The 21,488-nt window shown below is 37.1% G+C and overlaps 2 protein-coding genes across 7 annotated transcripts in view; one reads left to right on the top strand and one right to left on the bottom strand.

Annotated features, from left to right (window-relative positions):
* Positions 1 to 13,617, top strand: part of LOC139963777 (early estrogen-induced gene 1 protein-like) — a 56,825-nt gene extending 43,208 nt beyond the window's left edge. Inside the window, exons 8-10 of one of the 6 annotated variants that reach the window (XR_011791758.1) lie at positions 197 to 260; positions 3,674 to 4,184; positions 4,518 to 13,617. Coding sequence is in view for 1 of the 6 variants with exons in the window: in XM_071964896.1 (XP_071820997.1) it covers positions 197 to 260; positions 3,674 to 3,719 (110 nt within the window). In the remaining 5 variants the exon portion in view is untranslated. Of the gene's footprint in view, positions 1 to 196; positions 261 to 3,673 lie in introns of all 6 variants that reach the window. The other 5 variants (XR_011791757.1, XR_011791760.1, XR_011791759.1 and 2 more) reach the window with 5 other exon arrangements.
* On the bottom strand, positions 8,622 to 21,022 carry LOC139963782 (uncharacterized). Its single transcript, XM_071964907.1, has 5 exons — positions 20,379 to 21,022; positions 19,500 to 19,642; positions 18,671 to 18,797; positions 17,584 to 17,681; positions 8,622 to 16,393 (listed from the first exon to the last, which is right to left on the bottom strand). The coding sequence occupies exons 1-5, from the start codon at positions 20,639 to 20,641 to the stop codon at positions 16,227 to 16,229; spliced, it is 798 nt and encodes a 265-aa protein (XP_071821008.1). The 5' UTR covers positions 20,642 to 21,022; the 3' UTR covers positions 8,622 to 16,226.
* Between the last annotated feature and the right edge of the window lie 466 nt (positions 21,023 to 21,488).

The following is a 21,488-nucleotide window of genomic DNA, read 5'->3' as shown; positions in this document are numbered from 1 at the left end:
CAATCCACTAGATATAGGTATAAAATCAACATCAAGCAATCAACTTGTGAAACAGCTTTCTGATGAACGACTTGTGAAGAATATTTATTCAGTCACGGTATACCACGCAATCTTGAAATTTCAAACTGTTTGTGTAACTCATTGTAACTTATATTTTGGGTCTTTCTTTTCTTCTGCTTTCATCCACAAATCACAGGTTTACAATTATATGTAGCTAAAGATGGTTCCACAGCCTTGGGTAGCAACCATTTGAAGGATAGGTAAGTTTAAAACAGTATTGAAGGTTAAGCGCAGTGTTAACTCAAAAAGCAAGCTCAGTTTCCTGCTTAAAGGTTAAGTTTGTTCAACATTACAAACCCATGGTTACCATGAAAGATATGGTTGAAATCAGGCAAAAAGTAGGGAAAAGGAGGGAAAAACCCCACTTTTCTGGGTCTTTGAAAGTCCATGAATTTTTGAAATTTAGTCCGGAAAAACTTTCCTTCATGCACTTTTGCAACAGTGTCAGGTCTATAGCTCCAATCAGTTCATGAGGTGGATATTACAGCTAGGTCCAGACCTACTCTTGATAAGATTTCAGTCAGCTGGGTGTTTAAGAAGTGTGAGAATATACTTAATGACATAAATCAAAGTGGTGAAAACTGAAGGCTATTGGGCATGCCATCGGTGGGGTCTGTGGCTCTTTGAATGCACTCCTCACCACAAATTAATGGTAGGAGGTAGTGTTTATTCGGCCAGAGTTCCGATTGTTTCAAGCGTGTTACCGGTAACCGAGCAATAGGTCCTTATAAGTGTGTAGGATACATGGTTAACGGTAAGACTGTTCTGGTTTTGAAGAAATTTTGAATTCAATTTCTTCAAAAGCCTGGGAAACCTTTGTGAACACAGTTAAATTGATAACTATTCTCCGGGTTTCAAGGAGATACAACCATCGTCAATGGTCTATGTGATAGAGATAATTGTGATGAACAAATCCCTTAAACAGCTTAGAAAAATCAGCTCCATTTGGGAGATACTACACAGTTAATGGTTCCTCCACACGCATAGATGATGACTTGGACCAAGTCTTGTGTATAACATCATCTAGTTATATTGTGCTTACATATTAAATTTATTACACTGTTTATATTCTGTTAATTGAGATGAATGTTGAAGATGCTAAATCATAAGTACTAAAGTTCCTAACAAGACCTAATGATGTCATTGGTTTCAGTTTCAGCAAGTGTTAGCATTCTTCTATCAGATGTATATTTCAGATCCTATGACATAACTAATTTTCAAAAATTACAGCTTTTAAACTAGGAGTAAAAGGAGTAACGTTTTTTTTTCATAGCTGTTTAAGGGAGTTATTCATCACATAGATCCCTATCATATAAGCTAAAGATGCTAGTTGGGTTTGTGTGTCCTTTAGAAGATGGTTTTATTATTGGCTGCAAAACTGGGTAAGGAGGATGATATAAAATAGACATAAAATAGAGGAGAAAGAACAGGTTAGTTGGTAAGAGATACCTTCCTACAGTTTCTAAACCCCTTCTCAAATTTCTCAAATCATTGAGCATTGCTATCGCAATACTAAAGCACCAAAGGTGATAAGCTCATAGCCATCGACTTAAGTTGTTTTGTGACCTGAGTGTACATCAGTTGAGCATACAGGGCCTTGAGCACCCTTCCGGGTGGATATGTGCACCACGTTATAAACAGTGTTCGATTTTTCCGGTATCGCATCGCAAAATGCGATCCAAAACGACAAACTTGCGAGACGTTTCCAAATCAGCATCGCACATTGTGCCGATTTGTGCGATACAAATTCCTAGTCAGATTTGGGAGCAAACACTCAAACCTTAACTTACGAACTGTCGATCACAATGTAGAAGTTATAATTTATTGAGTTTATACTCAATGTACAACTTATTCACTTGACCGTATAGCGAAAAAAAAACATGAAAAAATAATATCCTACCATAGTTAAGTGTAAAGCAAATAGCCTAACCACCTCGGGGGTTACGGATCTCACGTAACTAAAAGGTTCCCTGGCAACGTGCCAAAAAATGTTAACAAACAGGTGTTACACAGGGGATTAGCTCACAGTTGTTGGGAAGGTACCTGGGCAAATTCGCAGCACATGTACCGTGGTACAGTAGTTGGGTATAGGGTTAAACACTGCAGTTGTAAAAATGTACGCATAGTGCACGCTATTCATTGTTAGGCAGTCTAGAAACGGGGCTTTGCTGAACGTTGTTTGTTTCATAATATCGGAAGTTTTGTAAGTTGCACTTTTTAAAGATTGAAAGACAGATTAAATCTTTTCATTTTGTAACATAATATAGCTACTTTAACTTGTCAGTTTATAATTTTCATCAGTTTCGTGACAATTTAAATAAGAAAAGTTGTCAGTATTTTGCATCCTCAACTGCGAATTTTTTCATCGCCAGACCGCAAAAAATGACAATTTTCGGGGGCTTTCGCCCCCAGGATCCCCACGAGGGGTTCTACCCCATGACCCCACCATAGCCCTAAGACGGGCCCCTGGACACCACGCCTTTATGCTCGCACGTTACGCGTGCTAGGCAGGCGAACACCGGCGGGAAATCGGCAGTGTGTTCGCGGGAAATTGAACAAGGTTTTCCAACACTGCTGAACTGTGCAGTTACTGTATGCATCATGTTCAAGGTTTTCACGGAGGCCTTTGAGGAAATGAATGGCTATAGTACAGTGATTATATGCTGCACTAATGCTGTGTGTAGGCCAAGGTTCACAAAGGTCATTGGTTATATTCGCGCGCCGTAGACGTGTTTTTAGATGTTACGGAGAGTCAGGTTTCCATGGATATTAATCGAAAATGAATCTGAGTTTAACTGACGCTAAAGAAATGGATCGTCTTGGGCAGATTAACAAATCATTGCAAGTATAAATAAGTACAGGTAGCTCTGCTGTTAAAAAGAAAAGTTCAATATCGGTTTGCTGTTATCGGCAATTAGGCAAAATTTTACCGATACCGATATGCTGCCGATATTGCAAATATCGGCCGATACCGATATTGAAAACGATTATCGTAGCAACACTAGTTTAAATAATAATAATAAACAAACATTTTCTAGTTAATACATTGATCGCCTACATTTGGTCCGTTTTGTGGTAATTTCAAAACTGCTATTCAATATTGGGGAACTGCTATGCAACAAAAATATTGTATAGCAATTGTCGAAATTTGTTGCTATGCAATTTTTTGGCCATAAGTCGAACACTGGTTATAAATCACCATTATTATTTTTATTAATAGTCAATATGTGCTAAAATAATAACAAAAATGGTACAAACTGAAAATGGCAATTATTTGTAATTTTAATATTTCTTTTAATAATTTTAATGGGTTGGTGGGGGGGGGGGCATGGCAGAGCAATACTGGTAACCTTTTAGTCATCTCTGCTGTAAAGTTTGACAGTGAATAACTCTCAGTCTCTCAGTTACGAACAGTTTTGCTACTGAAGTCCCCCCCCCCCCCCCAAGGTAATATTAGCAAATTAGAAGGCAACCAAACATGGTGATATCTTAAGGCAGTATTTTTCACCCCACTGCAGTCCATTGTGAGTCAAATGGGTGATTTGAGAAACCTTGGGTGCAGTTGACATGTTGTGTTTGTAACCAGTTTTTTGTTTCTCCTTATTTCATGCAGAATGTCAGCAGGAACTTTCCAACAGGTGGTGATTGATAAGAGGTAGCAGTGTCTTAGTGGTAGCACTATTAAATCTTGATGTGGGGATCTCCAGCAGGAAGGAACAGAGGTAACACTATGTTACTGCTAGCACTATTGTATCTTGATGTGGGGATCTCCAGCAGGATGGGACAGAGGTAACACTATGTTACAGCTAGCACTATTATATCTTGATGTGGGGATCTCCAGCAGGAAGGGACAGAGGTAACACTATGTTACAGCTAGCACTATTATATCTTGATGTGGGGATCTCCAGCAGGAAGGGACATAGGTAACACTATGTTACAGCTAGCACTATTATATCTTGATGTGGGGATCTCCAGCAGGAAGGGACAGAGGTAACACTATGTTACAGCTAGCACTATTATATCTTGATGTGGGGATCTCCAGCAGGAAGTGACAGAGGTAACACTATGTTACTGCTAGCACTATTATATCTTGATGTGGGGATCTCCAGCAGGAAGGGACAGAGGTAACACTATGTTACAGCTAGCACTATTATATCTTGATGTGGGGATCTCCAGCAGGAAGGGACAGAGGTAACACTATGTTACAGCTAGCACTATTATATCTTGATGTGGGGATCTCCAGCAGGAAGGGACAGAGGTAACACTATGTTACAGCTAGCACTATTATATCTTGATGTGGGGATCTCCAGCAGGAAGTGACAGAGGTAACACTGTTACAGCTAGCACTATTATATCTTGATGTGGGGATCTCCAGCAGGAAGGGACAGAGGTAACACTATGTTACAGCTAGCACTATTATATCTTGATGTGGAGATCTCCAGCAGGAAGGGACAGAGGTAACACTATGTTACTGCTAGCACTATTATATCTTGATGTGGGGATATCCAGCAGGAAGGGACAGAGGTAACACTATGTTACAGCTAGCACTATTATATCTTGATGTGGAGATCTCCAGCAGGAAGGGACAGAGGTAACACTATGTTACTGCTAGCACTATTATATCTTGATGTGGGGATATCCAGCAGGAAGGGACAGAGGTAACACTATGTTACTGCTAGCACTATTATATCTTGATGTGGGGATATCCAGCAGGAAGGGACAGAGGTAACACTATGTTACAGCTAGCACTATTATATCTTGATGTGGGGATCTCCAGCAGGAAGGGACAGAGGTAACACTATGTTACAGCTAGCACTATTATATCTTGATGTGGAGATCTCCAGCAGGAAGGGACAGAGGTAACACTATGTTACTGCTAGCACTATTATATCTTGATGTGGGGATATCCAGCAGGAAGGGACATAGGTAACACTATGTTACAGCTAGCACTATTATATCTTGATGTGGGGATCTCCAGCAGGAAGGGACAGAGGTAACACTATGTTACTGCTAGCACTATTATATCTTGATGTGGGGATCTCCAGCAGGAAGGGACAGAGGTAACACTATGTTACTGCTAGCACTATTATATCTTGATGTGGGGATCTCCAGCAGGAAGGGACAGAGGTAACACTATGTTACAGCTAGCACTATTATATCTTGATGTGGGGATCTCCAGCAGGAAGGGACAGAGGTAACACTATGTTACTGCTAGCACTATTATATCTTGATGTGGGGATCTCCAGCAGGATGGGACAGAGGTAACACTATGTTACTGCTAGCACTATTATATCTTGATGTGGGGATCTCCAGCAGGATGAGACAGAGGTAAGACTATGTTACAGCTAGCACTATTATATCTTGATGTGGAGATCTCCAGCAGGAAGGGACAGAGGTAACACTATGTTACAGCTAGCACTATTATATCTTGATGTGGGGATCTCCAGCAGGAAGTGACAGAGGTAACACTGTTACAGCTAGCACTATTATATCTTGATGTGGGGATCTCCAGCAGGAAGGGACAGAGGTAACACTATGTTACAGCTAGCACTATTATATCTTGATGTGGAGATCTCCAGCAGGAAGGGACAGAGGTAACACTATGTTACTGCTAGCACTATTATATCTTGATGTGGGGATATCCAGCAGGAAGGGACAGAGGTAACACTATGTTACTGCTAGCACTATTATATCTTGATGTGGGGATATCCAGCAGGAAGGGACATAGGTAACACTATGTTACTGCTAGCACTATTATATCTTGATGTGGAGATCTCCAGCAGGAAGGGACAGAGGTAACACTATGTTACTGCTAGCACTATTATATCTTGATGTGGGGATCTCCAGCAGGAAGGGACAGAGGTAACACTATGTTACTGCTAGCACTATTATATCTTGATGTGGGGATCTCCAGCAGGAAGGGACAGAGGTAACACTATGTTACTGCTAGCACTATTATATCTTGATGTGGGGATCTCCAGCAGGAAGGGACAGAGGTAACACTATGTTACTGCTAGCACTATTATATCTTGATGTGGGGATCTCCAGCAGGAAGGGACAGAGGTAACACTATGTTACTGCTAGCACTATTATATCTTGATGTGGGGATCTCCAGCAGGATGGGACAGAGGTAACACTATGTTACTGCTAGCACTATTATATCTTGATGTGGGGATCTCCAGCAGGATGAGACAGAGGTAAGACTATGTTACAGCTAGCACTATTATATCTTGATGTGGAGATCTCCAGCAGGAAGGGACAGAGGTAACACTATGTTACAGCTAGCACCTCTATATCTTGATGTGGGGATCTCCAGCAGGAAGGGACAGAGGTAACACTATGTTACTGCTAGCACTATTATATCTTGATGTGGGGATCTCCAGCAGGATGGGACAGAGGTAACACTATGTTACAGCTAGCACTATTGTATCTTGATGTGGGGATCTCCAGCAGGATGGGACAGAGGTAACACTATGTTACAGCTAGCACTATTGTATCTTGATGTGGGGATCTCCAGCAGGATGGGACAGAGGTAACAGTATGTTACAGCTAGCACTATTACGTCTTGATGTGGGGATCTCCAGCAGGAAGGGACAGAGGTAGCACTATGTTACTGCTAGCACTATTATATCTTGATGTTGGGATCTCCAGCAGGAAGGGACAGAGGTAACACTATGTTACAGCTAGCACTATTATATCTTGATGTGGGGATCTACATCAGGAAGGGACAGAGGTAACACTATGTTACTGCTAGCACTATTATATCTTGATGTGGGGATCTCCAGCAGGAAGGGACAGAGGTAACACTATGTTACAGCTAGCACTATTATATCTTGATGTTGGGATCTCCAGCAGGAAGGGACAGAGGTAACACTATGTTACAGCTAGCACTATTATATCTTGATGTGGGGATCTCCAGCAGGAAGGGACAGAGGTAACACTATGTTACAGCTAGCACTATTATATCTTGATGTGGGGATCTCCATCAGGAAGGGACAGCTCTAGGAAACACTATGTTACAGCTAGCACTATTACGTCTTGATGTGGGGATCTCCAGCAGGAAGGGACAGAGGTAACACTATGTTACAGCTAGCACTATTATATCTTGATGTGGGGATCTCCAGCAGGAAGGGACAGAGGTAACACTATGTTACAGCTAGCACTATTATATCTTGATGTGGGGATCTCCATCAGGAAGGGACAGCTCTAGGAAACACTATGTTACAGCTAGCACTATTAAGTCTTGATGTGGGGATCTCCAGCAGGAAGGGACAGAGGTAACACTATGTTACTGCTAGCACTATTATATCTTGATGTGGAGATCTCCAGCAGGAAGGGACAGAGGTAACACTATGTTACTGCTAGCACTATTATATCTTGATGTGGGGATCTCCAGCAGGAAGGAACAGAGGTAACACTATGTTACTGCTAGCACTATTATATCTTGATGTGGGGATCTCCAGCAGGAAGGGACAGATATTTTGTTAAAACAGCCTCTGATACTGACAAGAAGGATTATTTACTCCAGTTGTACATCATAAATGATTATTTGGTATTTATCAACATTTTAACATTTAGATCTTAAACAACCACACCTGTTATCAATTCACATATAGGAATTGATGCTTATCTATGACTTGTTTTCATTTTTCCTCTAACCACAAATTTTACATTGAATATGGAATAACAGATATTTATGTACTCTGATGTTGGACAACTGATGTAAATTTATTTATTTATCATTCTTTTCTTGTCGTTCATGGACCCCTGTTCTGCAAAGATTAACGGCAGGTCAAAATTGGATTGCAAGTAATTTGTGGTTTGGTAACAGACATATGTGCTGATGAGCATTGAGTGACCATGTTTGGTGGTGAAGTCAATCATACTATATGAATGGCCCTAGTTTCCTAATGTTCCTGAAACTAAAATAATAATAATATCAAAAATACGTAACAGGCAAAACATTTACAATAGCTCTTTTGGCATTTGATCCGATCATGAAACGGCAAAGAGCGTTTATATTAACAGGATTCATTAAAGTTTCCCTTTAAATTATTCAAATGTAGGAACAAAGTTTTGTAATTAATGTACAACTTTTGTAAAAAAAGTTTTTGACATTTTGTATAGATTGCCAAGTAGTAAGTAAATGTTGAAAGGGTTATTCAAGTCATTGAAGCATAATGTTTAATTACATAACAAAAATCATGCACATGAGAGGCTAAGTTTTTTTTCTTTAACTTTTAAGTCTAGAAGCACAAAAATAAAAAATTCAAAATATTATTTTCCCTTCCATAAACAGCTTTGTCTTCCAAAGGCTTTGTATTATTATGATATATTTTGTTTTTACGTATAGCAGACATCCACTTGCAAATTTACTCTCCCCCCTGCAATTTACTCCATCCCTCCTCTCCCTCTCCACTAAGGGATGGAAGTAAAGATGGTGATGGCATTTGTTTTAACTCTGTCTAAGCTACCTAGTTTGTGGCAATTTTTAATTTCTTTGTTGTTACAGAGGATTTTCTTGGTTAACTTGCATTGCCTTTCACTTACTAAAGCTTCGCGAAATTAAGTTCTCAACGTCAAAACCCGCCCATCAGTCTCAATTTGAAAATTTGATACAAAACCGTGACACTGCCGAAACCGATAAAACAACAAATGAGATATTAAAAGATATTGGTATTCAATAAACAAGAGTAGCCTTAAGTCTCATAATTGTATGGAACTATTCAGTCATTATGAGATGTTTTGATCAGGCCACTGTTCTTTCTACATGGGCATAAAAATATTAATAAAAATCTTCCATTTCTTCATATTTTGGAGATCACATGACTTTGTTCACTTGTCACAACACTGCAAAAACACTTAAAAACTTCTGAAAAGAAAACATAAAATTACATAATTACGGTAAATAGTAAATACCATAATTAGCATATCTTTGGTAATAGTTTCTGCCTGTCCTGATTGGTTTAAGCCTGTCATTATGTAGTGTACCATCAGCTAAGCAGTTTATGATCACACTTAGGATATGAGGGAAACTAATATTTAAGGTAATCTAATCCATGAAAATCACTGACACAGTTCAGTATTGTATTAGTAACAAAATCTACACATTTAAAAACTTGGGTTAAACCGTGCAAGCTTTAGTGCCAACAACTTCTTTAAATAATTTGATTGAAATAATGCCCTCAGTTAGACAGACAAGGAATCTCACCAAAATTCTTAAATAAGAGTTAGTGGTTGTAGTAGACATACCAGTGTCGTAAATGAACCTGTCATACATGAATATTATGTTTCTTTATGGTGCTGTCTAACATTGGCCAGCTTCTCCCCCCCCCTCCTACTCCCTTCTCCTTCTCCCCCTCCACCAATTGGAAATTATAGGTATGCCATGTTCTCAGTATCACAGTAAGAATATTAACTTTAGAAAGGTTTGCTTATACTCATTACATAATATAAATGCCTTTATCCAATCTCCTGTTATCAACTTCACTAACCAAAAAATATTTATTCATGAATTATAAGAACATTTTGGTAAATATATTTAAAATTAAAGTTTTGGCCACTCTTCATGCAAACATTGCTCACAACAAGGTTTAAATTGGTGGAAGTTATTCCTAGAGGTGTTCTCCATATCAATTTTTTTTAGTTTTTTTGTTAAATATTGAAATTTACAAACTTTAAACATTGTAGATATATATTTATAACGGTCGTTCCAGTACAACGGCTGTAACACTTACTTTCCTGCGGGCGGGAATTGTTTAAGTTTAATTTAAAGTAACTCATTAAAGCTTAATGAGAGATTCAGAGAAACAATAGAACCTAAACTAGTTTAATTTTTATCTGTATGATGACATTGTTTTTCATTTTTTCTTTATTATTTCAATATACCTCAGCATATTGATTAATATCATAAAGTGATTTAATTTGGCTGTTTATGGGCCGTAAGAAATTAATGTCAGCATACCATATAATATAAATTTGAAGTTAATTTTCTCCTCAAAGTAAAGTAATATTAGAGGTTTGTCCTTTGTGGGTGAACTGACATAGAAAGTTTCATATTTTCGATGTGTTATTTTCTTAATTGCATTACTTCACCAGAACTAATCTAGTGTTTACATATTGCATAGCATATTCATGAAATTCAGAGCAAATTCATGACGTTCATTTATCATAAAATATTTAGAAACAATTTAAGGATTCTGTAGACACTTAAATGACTGTAAAACTTGACAAATAAGCTTTACATATGCTTCTGTGCTACCAGATACAAACTGTTTCAAGATTTTGACTTACATCATTCGAAAGTTTTGAATAAACATGGTCTTTTTTATGACAATTATTGGTAGCATTAATGGCACAAGATGCTATAGGTCATCATTATTGCCTCTAGAAGGTTGTTAGCACAGTCAAAGAGCTTTTTTCCTGAGGATTCTGACCGTTGAAATTATTATATTCTAAGTCATTTAGGAATGTTCAATTAGACAATAACACCACACAGTGACAGAACTGCTTAGAGGGAGGCAACAATAATAAATAGAAAAATGAAATCCATACTTTAGTGACCAGTAATTTACTTACTAGCAGATTTGGTGGCAACAGTGGTACTTGAAGCTGTTTGTCTAAATGATCTGTATTTTCTTTTTTTTTTAACTAAATGTGAGATGTTATCAATCATTTGTTCAAAGGTTAAGGCATAAATACCTGTAGTATTATTAAAGGCTAGAATAATCAGAAAGGCCACCTGTACAGAGATATTTATCCTTTCCACGTAATTTGCTTGTCACAAAAAATTGAAAAATGGTGGATCTAATCAAAGAGGTTTATCTTCAGATGCCATGTTCGTAACTTTTGAAAGAAATCAATGAGAAGGTTCCTACATTGGTGGTGGTCATAGAAACGTTACTCTGCAATAGCTCAACTCTTCAGAGGGTTGTCACAGGGGGTTGCAACAGAGAGCCTAACAAAAAGCAGTACTTCATTCTGCCAAAATCGAAGAAAAGTTCCTTGGCAGAGTGGTTGAGAACTTGTGAAATACAAACATTTCCACAAAAGCAGGCAAACCAAGCAAATAGATAGTACAGAACTGTCAAGATATACTGGAACTTTTGATTGAAGTCTTTGAAATTTTGTCTAGAAAATCTGAATGTTTAAAGAATGGCCAGTTTAGCTGAGGGTCAATCTGCTATGTTATTAATCATAATAATAATGAAAAAAATAATATAAAAAAAAATAAAAAAGCTGATTTTGTACTTTGTAATCTGTGCAATCCTAGTAATAGTATTTAATCTACAAAGTTTGCTCCTTTTTTCCTTCGTATTTATAGTTTGCTTTTGGTTTATAGTATGAGCTGGTTTTCATTAATTTTGCTATTAGGCTAGAATATATCGATGAAAAAGTTTCAATTTCAATATTTCTCTATCGGAAATTTAGGTAAAAAAAAAACATCAATCTGGTGGCAAGAAATGAAGAGATAAAGAATTTATTAGAGAATTTGCTGAATAACTGGAGCAAGTTTATCGTGAGAAGAGTTTGTGGTGGCTTAGGCTAATATGTTGAGCTCACTTTGTACCTGCTAGAGATCAGAATTCTCTGGTTTAAAGTCTGCTCTGACCAAAAGTTGCTAGTTACTATTGAAACTTTAAATTTGTGGGATAGAGAGATGGTCCTCTGATGTGCACTACCGTAACATTACATTCATACAGGCCATAAAATAGCCTTAGCTATTGGCAATATGGTCATTGTTTGGCTGTTCTTATATTCTAAACCTTTGTAGCAATATTTATTGATTTTTTTATTTTTAAAGAATGCCAAATTGGATTTGAAGTGCTTATTGTATCCTTGATGCATTGTGATATAGCAGTGCATTGGTAACAGAAATTGTTATCTGTACACATGTTAATGCTATAGATTTTAACACCCTCTTGGGTACGAAGCCAGTGTACTGTGCATCCTATCCCCACCTTAACCCCTTATTTTACGTTTTTCTGGCATAACACGAAAATAAAAAGGTTGATATGTGTTACCTGGAAGTGTTAAATGAAGCTCCCTAGTTCTAGGGACCCCATTGACCTAGGTAGACTCATCAGTCTCTTAAATACTACAGCAATGTTGTATGTAAAGGATTAATACACCACATGTGCTATTTTCCTCCGTCCCTAGTCGACTATTAATTTCCGAGTTATTAGAAACGGTTTGGACTTTGCAGGACCATCAGCCTCTTTGTATACTTTTTAAATCTTTGTCGTGCGACATGCATATTTTTGTTTTCCCTGTGTTTACACCTGCTATTGATTTTATTAAGAGAAAGAATCAGTATTGCCTCATCTTTGACAATAAGTTTGAAAAGGAGCTAGTTGTGTCTCATGAACATTGTCCATACATCAGTGGTAAACAAAGCCAGTTCTGTGTTTTTACTCACAAAAATATCCAATTGCAAAGTTCATCCAGTGCAGCTGAGTTATTACCATATTTTAATCAGCCTCGACCACAGAGACTTCTGTAGCTCGAGAAACACCATTAGCTGGCACACATGTGAATTTTTTTACACCTTCTAATGATTTTATTTATATCATCTTGCTTAATTTATGTAGATTATATATGATTGATATAGACAACACATAATAGTTGTTAATGAGATGAACTGGTATGAATATATCTAAGAATTATATTTTTTAATAATGATTATGTTCCAACTACTTTTGAGAATCTTGAGCATGATTTTCTGATGTAGCAATTCATACTGGATTGTAGGAAACAGTCAGGTTAAACTGTGATATAATAGTCTTCATGCTATATAACTTGTGAGTCCTCTAAGTAGCAAAATTAGATTATTCAGGTAAACACAGTTTTGAAGTAATTCATTTAACCACAAGCTAACACTTCCAACTTCTTGTCATCAGAAGAAATCATTCTGCAGTTCTCACTGCTTATGAAGCTGTACATTTGTTTGAATTTATACACTGCGGGGGGGGGGGGGGGGGGCGGGGTGTAATGATACAAGTTGTTAATGTAAGTGTCAAAACATGTCTTTAGTCAATTTTGAGCGGATATCATGTAAAAGTTGTGTTTTGTCTTTGTATATTAATATGCCTTAAAATTAGTATATTAAAAATGCAGTGAAGTTCTGATGTCTGGGTTTGTTATCTTTTCCAAGATTTCTGAGCACACTCAATCAAGTTGATTTACCAATAAATATTACTAATCATAAATGTTATATTTAAACAAACTATCAACCATTTTGCATCTGGCATTATTTATATTTAATTTTTTCTTTCATTTTTTGAGCTGAGAAAGTTTTCTTGGCTTATTCAAGTAAAGATTATTATTAATTAATACTGATCTGGTTATTATGTGCTTTCAATGTTGTGATGTTTGTTAATCTTATTATTGCTGAAAATTTCTTTCTCGTTTTTCTCCCAGCTTGTACAGGTTTGGTCTTGAAATAAGATCGGTTTTCTATATAAAGTAAAAACTTAATTTATCTTCATCCTAATTTTCATGGAGTTTGCCAACTTTTTCGTTTTCTAATAAACTATTGATGTTTACAACAAAAATTAACATATCCTGTATACCGTCCTTCTCTTGTATTTTCCTTTTTCACTAATTCTAGAAATTTGACCTGGGCTGGGTTTGGAAATAAGGATGGATCCTAGTATGATGATAAGCAGGCCAAAAGTCTCCTGCGGTCCCCCAGACAGACTCGTTGTAGGCCTGTGGCCAGACATTCTGTGATGAAAGAGCACTAACAATTTAAGGAGAGGCACATGGCATCCTGTAATTTAGTACATATGGTGGTGGCAGAGATGTCTACACACGGGGAAGGGGAGGAAGGGAAGGAGAGGGGGTGTGACGGGGGAGGGGGTGTGACAACAAGACGAGTACAAGTTAAAATTCCCATGGAATGAGCACAAGAATGAGGGTCTAAATGCAAGTATGAGTACATAACCATGTGTTAGCTTCACAAAATGGCCAGAGTAGGAGTGTAACCCCTTGAGGGCAAATACAAGTAAAGAGAGCTATTTTAGAATGGAAATAATAATGGAGCCTCTGTAGTCTTCTTGCCTCTGGTCACAGTTTGCAGTAGGAAGAGGGGCTATTACCCATTGTATATACCCCTGCTTGTTCTCTTGTAGTGCATTATACACAGCAGTCCATATACAACCTAGGAATATTGTAGTATGTCTATAGCTAACATCATCACACATAGATCAAAGGTTACTCAAATTTTATCCTGCAAATGAGCTTTGTACATCGCAGTAGAAATGGATCCAGCCGCTTTGGCAAACCTTGTCAGTCTAACCATACAGCAGTTCATGTTACAGTGCTCAGTAAAAATTCCCCTCCCCACCCCTCTCCCTCCCCCCAGTTGTTTAGAATTGTAAGATGATCATTTTTCTAGAGTTTGGCTAAATATAACGCAACAGCATGAGTTAACCCGAGTCACAAAGGTAAAACATTCTATAGAACAGCATTACCACACTCAACGATACCATAGGAATTGTGACAAATTCGCGGTGAGATCTAAAAGGATGGAATTTCTCCTGACATAAGAACGAACTTGTACATGATCCAAGAGAGACATTATTATTATTATACAAATTAATATTACACATCTTTATAAGTACAAATTTACAAAGCAAACATACACTGCTTAATGAAGGCTGAAGATATTTCATGGTTTTCCAATACAAAGTGTCTTCGAATAGATGAATATCTTTATTAAAGTCTAATACTACCTAGATCACAATACCAACTAGGAAAGAATCTAACCCTGTCAATAAATTGCTTTGTTTACCAAAACTCTGTGTTACGCTTAATATCAGGCAAGTTATCAGGTACAGAGAACTGTTATCTATCGAATAAAGATATGGCAGGTATATCGAGATGTGCCAGGTCAGTGAGCCATAATGTAAAATTTAACGTTAATCGAAAAGGAAATATTAAGGAAAGGAAAGGAAGGAAAGGAAAGGAAAGCAAAGGAAAAGTTTTATCATAAAGGATAATGCTTTTCAAACCGGTTTTCAATCCCCTCGTATAGATAGAAACTAATGGCACCAGAGCTACTGTACAGGTTTTCATAATTTAGGGATAGTACACCAGCTTGGATGCTTGGCTAATGGCATAGGCAGCCACTTAACATCAGAACAAGAACAACAACAGTGTAAATGTATACTTGATTTCTACAAATAGCTACTTTACTTGCACTGACTTTTAATGCTCGTGGAAGTGCAAACTATAAAGTCATTACAAACCAATAACGAAGAATGCAGTGGCCAATCATCTATACGATGTAAAACTTGAACACGGCACTTTAAAGGGTGTGAAGACTCACGCACAAAGAAACTTCTGATGCCAGTAATCTGACCTAGTTTCGAATGAGGTGTAACAGAAGTGTTAGACACCACCATCGATCCCAGAAAATACACACACAGCTTGCTACCGTCGGTAATAAGACACTAGTGTACAGTCAGTACATACAGCTGCGGTCAATACCCACAGCACAGTATAAAAACGATACAGCGATGGACATCTCAGGTCCAGCTAAAGATAATAAGGTGTCACGTTTCATTACTGTCTGCATTTTGTAGCGACAAGAAGAAAACGTTACTTGCAAGCAACAGCAAGTTAACTTTTTCAGATGGCCGCATGCGGTTGGGGAGAGTCTTCAATGCCTTTAAGGAGCAACGTACTGTTAAACCCAGACTCTGGAATGCTTGAATCATAACATTCTGCAGACAAAGAATAAAAACTAACCTGTTTACGGTTTCTAATGGGCTATTTTTGGTTTGGACTTTGTTTACAATTTGCTCACACTTTGAAAAGAGACAAACTTTGGCAAAGCAATGAGATATCTTGTAAGCCGGTGCTAATACGTACAGGTTACGTAGTTATACCTCCTACAGTACATAAACAGATGGCTTATACCCCCAGGATGGGTATTGTTCTATCCCTGCAGAGTACAGACCGCATCGTTGGAGTTTACTTGGTAATGTAGTTTACATTCGCACAACCAAGATCTACATTTGTAACTTACCTCAAGATTGGAATACTCCTGTTGCTGCCCACACCCCCTCCCCCTCCAGTGACAAGCGAGAAGCCTGAAAATTAGTAATATCTATTAATAAAAAGAGTAAAAGTAGATCATTCATCAGAAATACAGCCATATTTCAAATTTGTTGGTAACCGTTTGAAGACCCAACAAATTTGCCAGTGATAGAAGTCCATGTATAAGTAGCACCATCTTTGATAAGGCCTGGAAGATCGCACCAAAACTCATGGTGCGGAATAGCATTTCTCCATGATTCATGTTTGATGAAGAAAAGATACAGAAATCCTGGTGAGAGAAAAATCATAACAGTTAATACAATGGTTTTTCAGATATAAAAGTTGTGAAGAGAAACAAAAGGTTGATAAAAATCTGCATTGGAATTTGTGTTATAATAAAAAAGCTAGATGCAAATATAACCAAGAAGTCTACCAAACTCACACCACAAATGATGAATTTAAGCTTGAAACACATGCAAATGCAACAATGAAGTAGTTTACTTAAAGGTATGCTGTATTGGCCCCAAATATGTTAGATATTCAAATATGGTCACCTTTGGTCAAAATTCTTAGACTGTTTTTATTTCAACCTTCGAGGAAATGTTCCTCACTGGGACATTCAGTCATCTTGTATATTCTTTAAATATGTCTGAGAACAATTTGGAGAGTAAACTCCTCTAGGAAAGTACTTTTTTAAAACTTCTTGCAATTATAGCATGCTATAAGTTGGGGCCTATACTGACTACCTTTAATGAGACATAACATTTTTTGATTGGCTTAAATGGTTTCATTCTCAATAAATGAAGTTATGCAATGGTTGTAGACTTATATTGAGAGGTATCTAATAATAATCTAAACATTATGTACAGTTTGACCAGGACCTTTCATAGAACTTTACAATCAAAAGCAAAATGTAGCCTTTCATCCCATTGCTATTTTATAGCTTTAATGTTAAAGGGGCGCCAACAATTTAAGGAGGGGCACCAATAATTTAAGAAGGGGCACTAATAATTTAACAATTTTGTACACATGATGGTGGCTCAGTTGGGGTCAGGGTAGGGGGATGGGGGGTGGGCATGGCAGTTTCAATGGAGAAGGGAGGATTAGAACCTGTGCCCTGACAACAGGCCTGGTTCTACCTTGGCTTATCCTTATATGATAAATGGAAAAGCTGATTGGAAAGTTATTTATACCAAATGAATAAGATCAGAGAAATGTTTGCTTAGACTGGGATTCCAACTTGTGACCTCATGGTTACAAGCCCCACAGATGTACTTTATTTTGTAACCATAAGGTAACTGGTTACAATCCGTTTTTTTTTTTTTTTTGTGCTTGTTTCTTCTTTCCAGTTAGCTTAATCTCCACGAAAGGTGATCCTAATTATAGCAAACTGTTGCATACCCTGCCACTTGCACATTTAATTAACTTCACGCCTCCTGTCAGGTACCAAGCTTAAATGGAAGATTCGACTGCACTCACCGAATGAGAAGTAACAAAGAAAGACTACTGGGACAGCTATACAAAGGAATGTTCCAAAACTAATCCTTGCTACTTCAGGTAGGATGGGCAGGTTACAACTGTGGACAGGAACAGCCCAAAGACATTGTAGAAACATACAAGTTTGTGAAATACACATATATACCATTTAGTACGGAAAAAAATGAAAGAAAGGAGAATTCATTGATGCATCACAAACTGACTGTGACATACAACAGTTGAATATATTGGGCATAGTTTTGCTGAAGAATAAATGAATTTATATCAGTCTGTTGAGATATACCTATAGATATAACATATTTGTTGGTTATTTTACCACTTGATACTAGAAGTCCATAATCACACAGTTCATTGACTCAACATTCCCAGTCTTGTTTCAAACAAGTTAGGAAATGTGCTACATTTTGCAAATGAATTTGGTATTTCTTATTATACTAAAATGAAAAGTTTTGGACCACAAGGTTTTGAAAGCAAAAGATATCATCAGTTTGCTAAATAGTTATCATATTTTTGTGAAAAAATTTCTAACAATGGCAATCTTTGTTTTTATTTATTATGGTGGTGTAAAGTTACTTCTCTTAACTACACATACTACAGTATACAGACAGTATGCAGCTCTGCACTGTTAAACACTGCAGCTGAGGTGCTTTAAAGTAACAATGTAACCTCTTCTTCTAACACAATCTTATTCATACAGTCTTAGGTATTTCACCGATTTATTTCACTGGAATTAGACCGTAAAATTAAACATGAAGTCTTTCCGCGCTGCAACTGCTTTGACTCAAGACCTATGTGACAAGTATAAATCTATCTCATTCTGGTGGAATCAGAGCGATGGTGAAATCACATATTTGAAGGATAAAACTAAACCATAATGCAAACTCAAAGATATCATTATTACATTTGACCTCTCAAAGAATGTTTGTTCCCTTATCATTGCTAAGTTACCATTTATACCATGCTGCTGTGAAGGCTTGACAACACTGCAGATAAGTGTCATTCAATCAATCAATCAAGTGTTGGCCAATCAATGTGGTCAATCAGGAAGAACTGCTTCCAGTATGCTTACATGTAAGAAGAATTCCAAGAGAAGGAATATTCGTTGGGCGACTCTAAAATGACCTGCAAAACGGCATCTTCATCACTTGCCTTTCCGCAGAAGAACAGCACCGAAGTTTTAATCAAAGGATTTTCTCCTAAAGGGCAAATAAAACACAGAAAGTAAAAAAAAAAAACACAATTGGACGACCTTCTTCTACATAAAATTAATCTGATAGTCTTCTAAGAATTTTAGTTAAAGTTATAAATATCTCAACACAATCCAACAAAACTGAGATACTGTTAGATTTCATCCATCTCATTTAGACCACTGTAAAATTATCTTCTGATTTGAACATTAACATTATGTACCTGGGATTGCCAGAATAATATAAGTTCACCTTATGGGTAGGGAATGTAACAGAATGAGTTCTGTACTGAGCTTCCTCTTTTGGGCGGGCATGAAAAAAAAAAAAAAGAACTTCAAATACATAGCAAGCTAATATCAATTGAACTATATTTGTAAGCCCAAGTGACTTTGATTGGAAATAGATTTGTATATTTATGATTTGCTAATTTTTAGCATGAAAATGCAAACATTTGCTTGAGTAAATGAACAGTTGAGATATTTATAACTTTAACCTTAACTTCTATCCTAGGACTATAAAATTCTATCCTAGGACTATAAAAGACTGGAATACACAATCCTTGACTGTTAAAGAGAGCCCTAGTCTTGAGGTGTTTAAGACAAGATTGCCCACGCATTATTATTAGCACTGCTGCGCTGCGCACCAACATCCTCGTTGTGATACCCGAGAGGGGTTTTTAACGAGTATCTAACAGAAGCAGAAGAACAATACCATTTGTGTATCTCATTGTCAACTGTGGGCCATTAGTATCATCATAGTCATAAATCATCTCTTTATTAAACACAGCAATTGTTGTTTCAGGAGTGACACCATTAGAAACAGCACAGGCAGCAACATCAGAACAGTCCCCATAACTGAAAATTAAAGGAAATTAAAAACCCTTTCAAAAACTCAAAAAATAAAAATATATGTTATATGCTCACAGCCCTGGATGAACTAAAAATGCAATGACATGATAAAATCATTCTAACTCAAGGGTATAAAACATAATATGTCACATTAGAAGAGAAAGAGTTAAGATATTTCACAAGTGTGCAAACCAAAGGAACAATGGCTAATGAAACATTGTTCTTTATAAGGCCCAGGGCCATTGTCACTTTGTATATTTATATTTCTCTAATGGCAAAGAGTTTTTGTCTTCATTGACCCATTGTTGCATCAATTTCTATAGAAAGGTATGTTCAAGTTTAAAGTGGAATTATTTTTCTATGCATTGACACTCTTGCTCAAACTTTAACTATAGATGCAGTTTTAAATGTTTTTATAGAGAATTTTAATTGTCCATTCGAACAGTTCTTGACGTCGGGAAATCATAATAAGATGTTCAGAAATTCCATGAAAGTACTTTGGTAAATTTGGTGGAATTTTACAATACTAATATGTTGGATTAGCTTGCTTAGAAATTATGTCAAAAAGCAGAACATGAAATGGGGTTGTAGGCGGTTTTACACTATCAAAACAATAATATGCAACACATCTCTTTAACAGTAAGCCTACAAAATGTTTTGTCCAGGCAACATATTTTTACAGGAACATGAACAAAGAAACAAAACGAAAAAACAAAAGTACCGTAGCTCAAAAAAAATTTACCTAAACTCTCGACACGGATCATACATGTATGTCACATTTCCTTTTGATGCAGAAAAACGTGGAATAACTGTATCATCTACTAGTCCTTGTAAATCGAAAGTTCCTTCATTGTTGTCCAATGTACATGCACAGTGTGAATTTGCCACCGGTTCACAAATAACTTTAGGTTTAACTGTTCCAGACACGACTAAGGTGCCAGTGATCAACAGTGACAAAAGTATTAACAGCAGCAACCAAATTAAGCCTTTACATAAACTTATCATCTTGCTCAAAGGTAACTTTATTGTATAGCTATTTTCTACAATGATATATCAGATATGCCTAGGCTAGGTTATACCGTATGTTTGACAAACTTTCCCTAGCCTAACAACGGACCAAACACACAATGGCAATTATCCTATAAAGTTAGTTAGGCCTCAAGTTTGAGCTAGGCTGTTCTGAACGAACGATGAAAGTTGTTGCATCACAAATGTGTGCTACGTTTCTCCTTGAAAAGGCATATATTTTCAGAGAGTTTTATGACTGCACAAACAATGCTGCAACTGTGCGACATTCTTGCATTGCTACAGCTGTGAGGGAAACCGGACAACAGCGACTCAGTTCGGTAGTATTTGTGTACTGTTTTGCACACTATTCGGTGCATCGAGGTCAGGTGACTAACCATATGATACAAAATGACGTAATCTATCCGCGAAAATCATTAGTAGATGAACTGAGCAAAAGCAAGCAAAATATATCTAATGCGCCTTCCAACGTTGGATAGTTTGAAAGAAAGCAATCTTACTGATTCAAAATTGCCGGTATGAATAATGCTCTGTCCTATATTAATACTGTATAGACAAATGACACTTTTCAATTTCCAACTAGGGGGTACATTGTACTTTTCAATACTAAAAGGGGCAGTTCTAATATTTATAACCAGAATGAGAAATGCATTGAGTTTCGATGACTTCATTGCGTTAGATGTCTGCTTGTTAGCCAGAAATAGCTTTCACAATATGAATGGCTCGAACCACTTTTTTTATGCATACACAATGGCATGGTAAACACAGGTCAGTCTACTGTACATGGCAATACACACCTCTACCAAAAACAGTCAGGGGTCTTGTG

The sequence above is a fragment of the Apostichopus japonicus genome, chromosome 22 (assembly GCF_037975245.1).
Source record: "Apostichopus japonicus isolate 1M-3 chromosome 22, ASM3797524v1, whole genome shotgun sequence".
NCBI lineage: Eukaryota > Metazoa > Echinodermata > Holothuroidea > Aspidochirotida > Stichopodidae > Apostichopus > Apostichopus japonicus.
The sequence above is the reverse complement of the archived record's forward strand: the minus strand, read 5'-3'. Positions and strand labels throughout refer to the sequence as shown.

Excerpts from the sequence above, each read along its gene's own strand:
- LOC139963782 (XM_071964907.1), bottom strand. The coding sequence starts at position 20,641 with ATGATAAGTTTATGTAAAGGCTTAATTTGGTTGCTGCTGTTAATACTT. Across the intron at positions 18,798-19,499 it reads GACAATGAGATACACAAATG|GAGAAAATCCTTTGATTAAA; the intron begins GTATTGTTCTTC and ends TTTGCCCTTTAG. Across the intron at positions 17,682-18,670 it reads TCTTGGAATTCTTCTTACAT|TTGTAACCTGCCCATCCTAC; the intron begins GTAAGCATACTG and ends TCCTGTCCACAG.